The sequence below is a fragment of the Poecilia formosa genome, unplaced genomic scaffold (genome assembly GCF_000485575.1).
Source record: "Poecilia formosa unplaced genomic scaffold, Poecilia_formosa-5.1.2 Scaffold608, whole genome shotgun sequence".
Taxonomy (NCBI): domain Eukaryota; kingdom Metazoa; phylum Chordata; class Actinopteri; order Cyprinodontiformes; family Poeciliidae; genus Poecilia; species Poecilia formosa.
The window spans coordinates 88,626-94,140 of NW_006800547.1; the positions used below are offsets into that span (position 1 = coordinate 88,626).

The following is a 5,515-nucleotide window of genomic DNA, read 5'->3' on the forward strand; positions in this document are numbered from 1 at the left end:
CGGCCCGCGGGCCGTACGTTTGACACCCCTGAACTAACGCCTGTATACGAACCAAAGCAAACCGGTACTTAGCAATTTTATTTTTCCAAGGACCAATGGCCTCAGGGTTTTAACTGCTGCAAGAACTCTGGACTTTTTGTCCTGAACTCTTTTCCTAAGAAAATACTTTTGGACATAAAGAACGTTGGACATGAAGTCCAAAGAATGTGGACAAAGTTTTGAACAAGTTTTCCATGATAAATAACAAGTTTGCTTTCCAAAAGTAACATCGGACTTTAGACAAACAAAATGATCCAGGATTTAAGGTCCAGATGAGTTCTGGGAACTGACTGGAGTAGATTTGGCCAATTATCCAGTAACTGTAAGAATCAGTTACATCTTTCCATCTGAACAAAACAAACAGGTGTGTTGAGTCTAGAAAACACCTTTGAGACGTCTGAAGGTTCTGGTCCAGACGGGTCACCCAGAGGCAGGTCTGGATCCAGTCCACTCTCCTGTTTCCTGCTGCTTCAGAAGGAAACCTTGGGAACCGTCGTCATGGTGAACATGTTGCTAGTTTCCAGGCACTTTGTAAGGCTTCAGGGGGCGTCTGGTCAGAATATTGACCTCACTGCCCAAACTGACCCTTCACTGTTCATAAACCTGAGGGCTCTTCAACCAGGTGAGCTAAGGACAGAACCCGACCAATCAGAGATGAGCAGGTACTCGCCAACTCCCTGACCAAGCCGAAGGACCGGTACCAAGGTCCTGGTTCCTTCAGGTCAGATTTCTGTGAATCCGGTTCCGGTCTGCTGTCAGTTGACCTGAGTCATCTTTGTTGTCCAGGTTCTGGACAACGCCATCGAGACGGAGAAGATGATCGAGAAGTACGAGTCTCTGGCGTCGGACCTGCTGGAGTGGATCGAGCAGACCATCATCATCCTCAACAACAGGAAGTTCGCCAACTCGCTGGTGGGCGTCCAGCAGCAGCTGCAGGCCTTCAACACGTACCGCACCGTGGAGAAACCGCCCAAGTGAGTGGCAGGTCCTCCATGTGTCCTCAGCTCCAGGTAACGCCACCTGTTCAGACATTGATTTTGTTGTCCTCTCAGGTTCACAGAGAAGGGGAACCTGGAGGTTCTGCTCTTCACCATCCAGAGCAAGATGAGGGCCAACAACCAGAAGGTCTACATGCCCCGCGAGGGGAAGCTCATCTCAGACATCAACAAGGTGAGCACCGCCCACCGCCGTTCTCTGAAACGTCGTCCAGATTTAGAGTGTTGGTCTGCTCCTCCCATCAGGCCTGGGAGCGCCTGGAGAAGGCGGAGCATGAGAGGGAGCTGGCTCTTCGGACGGAGCTGATCCGCCAGGAGAAGCTGGAGCAGCTGGCCAGACGCTTCGACCGCAAGGCCGCCATGAGGGAGACGTGGCTCAGTGAAAACCAGAGGCTGGTGTCTCAGGTGAGCAGCGCTCTGCAGCAGTTCACCTTTAGCTCACCTGTCCTGCCTTCCTCACTCGCCCTCCCCTCTGACTCCAGGACAACTTTGGCTTCGACCTCCAAGCCGTGGAGGCGGCCACCAAGAAGCACGAGGCCATCGAGACGGACATCGCCGCGTATGAGGAACGTGTTCAGGCTGTGGTCGCCGTGGCGAAGGAGCTGGAGGCGGAGCGTTACCACGACATCAAGCGCATCACGGCCAGAAAGGACAACGTGATCCGGCTGTGGGAATACCTGCTGGAGCTGCTGAAGGCCCGGCGGCACCGGCTGGAGATGAACCTGGGCCTGCAGAGGGTCTTCCAGGAGATGCTCTACATCATGGACTGGATGGACGAGATGAAGGCAGGCAGAGGAACCCACCTTCATCCCCGGACGAGGATCCCAGCTCTAACCCCGGTCTGTCTTCCAGATGCTGCTGCTGTCTCAGGACTATGGGAAGCACCTGCTGGGCGTGGAAGACCTGCTGCAGAAACACGCGCTGGTGGAGGCCGACATCGCCATCCAGGCCGACAGGGTGAAGGCCGTCGTCAACAACGCCAACAAGTACTCAGTGACCGACAGCGGTGAGCAGCTCTTCACCACACCTTCACCATGAGCGCCACCTGGAGGAGAACAGCTGCTTAAACTAGAACAATTGCTGTTCCTTCCAAAGCAGCTTTGAGAAAACTGGTCTGCAGAACGAACACAGCCACAGACAGTTGTTCTTCCGTCAGCTCCGACAGTCTGGGGGATTTTTCTGCCCTCATTCCAGAGAACATGTTTTCGTCCGAAAGCACGACTTCATGTCTTAAAACTTGTACTCCAAACTTCTGCTCTCAAATATTCACTCTCCTCTCTCAAACCTCGGATCAGATCTCAGCCAATAGAATCCAAGTGTTGTACCGGCTGCGTTTGTTTCCTTCTAGTGGCTGAGCAAGTGTGTCTGTCTATCCTTTATCAATGTAGGAACAATCTAGACGGATAGATATCAATAGAAAACCCATCAAAGTGATAAAAATCAGCAGCCATTGTTTTGACTCTTTAAAGTGTAACTGACCTCTGAACCCGGCCCTGGCAGAGACGCGCTGAGGGATGTGATCAGGACGAAGGGACGTTTGTCAACTTATCCGCTGTTCATCGGTTTTTCAGATTCCTCTGACTTTTTTCCAAAACAGTAACTAATAATACATTTAGCAGCTCCTATTCTGTGTTGTGTAATGCAGGGCGAGGAAACAGTTGGCTCTAAGCTTCTGGTTGGTTTATGTCGTCATAGCAACGACCAGCAACTAACATAGCAACTGTGATGACAGCTGGGTACAAACACCAACTGTGGACATGTAGAACATGTACCTGGTCACACTTTCAGCAACATGTTGTGGAGACTTTTATGGTGACAGGTTCTGCAGCCTGTCTGTCCTGAGCGAGTGGCTATTAGCAGCTATTAGCAGCTATTAGCAGCTATTAGCAGCTATTAGCAGCTATTAGCAGCTATTAGCAGCTATTAGCAGCTATTTGTTCAACACCAAACCTTCACCAGTAGTCAGAGCAGAGCAGACCCGTTTCACTCTGTGTCCACATTGCAAATAAATCACATAAAGCCGAGTAGCTATCAATCAATGCTCGCCAGTCGCCATGGCAACCCTTGCTACTTCAAATTCTGACTTTCGTTGGGCGGGCGGGGAGGGAGGGAGCGCTGACTCGCCCACTAGAAGGAAACAAACGCACCCAGTATAACTCTTGCATTCTATTGGCTGAGAGGTTGCCAGGCAACAGCAGAAAAGGTTTGCAAGAGGAGATTTGATCCGAGCAGAGAGACGGGTTTTGAGCGCAAGGAGAAAGGTTTGAGAGATTGAATTTTTGAGAGAGCAGAAGTTTGCAGTTCAAGCATTAAAAGTTTTGAAAAGAAAAGCATGACGTCCTGCTTTCAAAATGAAAATGTGTGCCTTGGAATCATGGCAGAAAAGAGTCAGTGAAAACGTTTCACATGAGCCCAAGAGGAAGGTGACAGAAAACCGTAATGCCCTGCAGACAGCTGTGGCTTTGTTTTGATCCATAAATTAGTGAAATTTGTGCCAGCAGCAGCTTTCTGCTTGTGAAAAACTGTTGAAGTTTGAAAAGCATCAGTTACCAGACTGCACTCTGTAAAACTGAAAATGACCAAAAGTTAGCATATAACTTAAACTGTGATTTTAGAAAAACGGATATCAAAAAGTTGAATCATCTGAAGGCCTGTGACTTGCTTAAAAGTTGAAAGAAGTTTCTACGTTGAAGTCGGTGGAAGTACCAAGCTGCCAAAGTGCACAAAGTTTTTGCTGAATTCTGAAGATTTTCAATCCATTTCAGTGGGGATGAAATTTGCATTAAAGTTGAAATATTTCAAATCTTGCAGTAGCAGGCGTACTGCAGCTTAAGGCAAGTTAAATTGAAGACCAACTTCACAATACAAATACAAACAAAACTAGCAACAATTTTACGCAGAAGTAAAAAAATAATAACTTTTTGGTCCAATGTAAAAGTTAACATTTCTGAAACACTTTTCAAAGTTGAAAAAAAGTGAAAGGGCACAAGTGGCAGATAACTATTCATTTTAAACAACTATTCTGCATTTTTTGTGTCCCAGAGGGAGCATCAGGCCAATGATGCTAAATTAATGTAAAATATCTGTGTGTAGAAACGCAGACACCTCGGGGTACCGGGTCTCTGCGTCCTGCCTTTTCTCCCACACAGTTTGCAGAGACAATTTCCTGCTCCGGTTCCGACTGTCCATCCGCCCCGTGGTTTTTAACAGTCAGTCATTTAAACCCCACAGGTGTTTCCTCAGTCCGGCAGAGAGGCGCCGTGCTGACCTGACCGTGACAACAGCTGACCTGACCCCAGCTGACCTGACCTGACCCCAGCTGACCTGACCTGACCCCGGCTGTGTTTCTCTGAGCTGCCATCAGCTGGTGAACCGCAGCAGCTCCTCGTTGAAGTTTTTACACCTACAGTTGACATCAGCTAAGTGGATGTTGGTGCAAAAAACTGATTGAAAGTCGATTTATTCACTGCATGTTTGTCTGTTAAGGTTGAGATGAAACACAATCAGATGATTTATTATCCTCGATAATAACTCAAATAGTCCAAATAGTTTGAATGTATTTTTATTTGTTTCCTTCTTACAGAAAGTTTCTGCTTATATCCCATGTTTGTGGTGCCTTTCTGTACTAAAGAAAAAGATATAAAACTTCAGATATTTCACAACGAGAATAGATAAGTATATGTAAATATTCTCTGGACTTTCTAAGTATACTCTACATTTGTAAAAGTAATGAGTACGCCACAGTTTCTAAGTAATAAACACTAAATGTTCCTGTCCTGGAAGAATTTCTTTCTGGATTCTAAGTTGGTCCTGATTCTGATCGGATTGGTGCGTTTGATTTATGGACTGGGACATTTTACACAGGTGGTCTACAGACATAAAGATGCTGCTTGGACAACAATAACCTGCTTATCGTTTACTGACCTTAAAATGAAAACCGGGAAACACCTTCCCTCTCTCTCTTTTTTCTCTCTCTCCCTCTCTCTCTCTCTCTCTTTTTTCTCTCTCTCCTTCTCTCTCTCTTTTTCTCTCTCTCTCTCTCCCTCTCTCTTTTTTCTCTTTTTCTCTCTCTCTCTCTCTTTTTTCTCTCTCTCTCTCTTTTTTCTCTCTCTCCTTCTCTCTCTCTTTTTCTCTCTCTCCCTCTCTCTCTCTCCCTCTATCTCTCTCTCTCTTTTTTTTCTCTCTCACCTTCTCTCTCTCTTTTTACTCTCTCTCTCTCTTTTTTCTCTCTCTCCTTCTCTCTCTTTTCTCTCTCTCTCTCTCTTTTTCTCTCTCTATCTCCCTCTCTCTTTTTTCTCTCTCGCCTTCTCTCTCTCTCTCTTTTTCTCTCCCTCTCTCTTTTTTCTTCTCTCTCTCTCTTTCTCTCTCTCTCTCTCTCTCTCTCTCTTTTTTCTCTCTTTTTCTATCTCTTTTCTCTCTCTATCTTCCTCTCCCTCTCTCTCTTTTTTCTCTCTCCCTCTCTCCCCCTCTCCCTCTCTCTC

At 46.8% G+C, this 5,515-nt stretch overlaps 1 protein-coding gene across 2 annotated transcripts in view; it reads left to right on the forward strand.

Moving 5' to 3' along the window:
• The window catches only part of sptbn1 (spectrin, beta, non-erythrocytic 1), a 27,194-nt gene that overhangs the window by 10,315 nt on the left and 11,364 nt on the right, over positions 1–5,515 (forward strand). For both annotated transcript variants that reach the window (XM_007541431.2, XM_007541432.2), the window contains 5 exons: positions 826–1,013; positions 1,092–1,209; positions 1,281–1,439; positions 1,517–1,819; positions 1,887–2,040. In XM_007541431.2, coding sequence (XP_007541493.1) covers positions 826–1,013; positions 1,092–1,209; positions 1,281–1,439; positions 1,517–1,819; positions 1,887–2,040 — 922 coding nt within the window. The remainder of the gene's footprint in view (positions 1–825; positions 1,014–1,091; positions 1,210–1,280; positions 1,440–1,516; positions 1,820–1,886; positions 2,041–5,515) is intronic.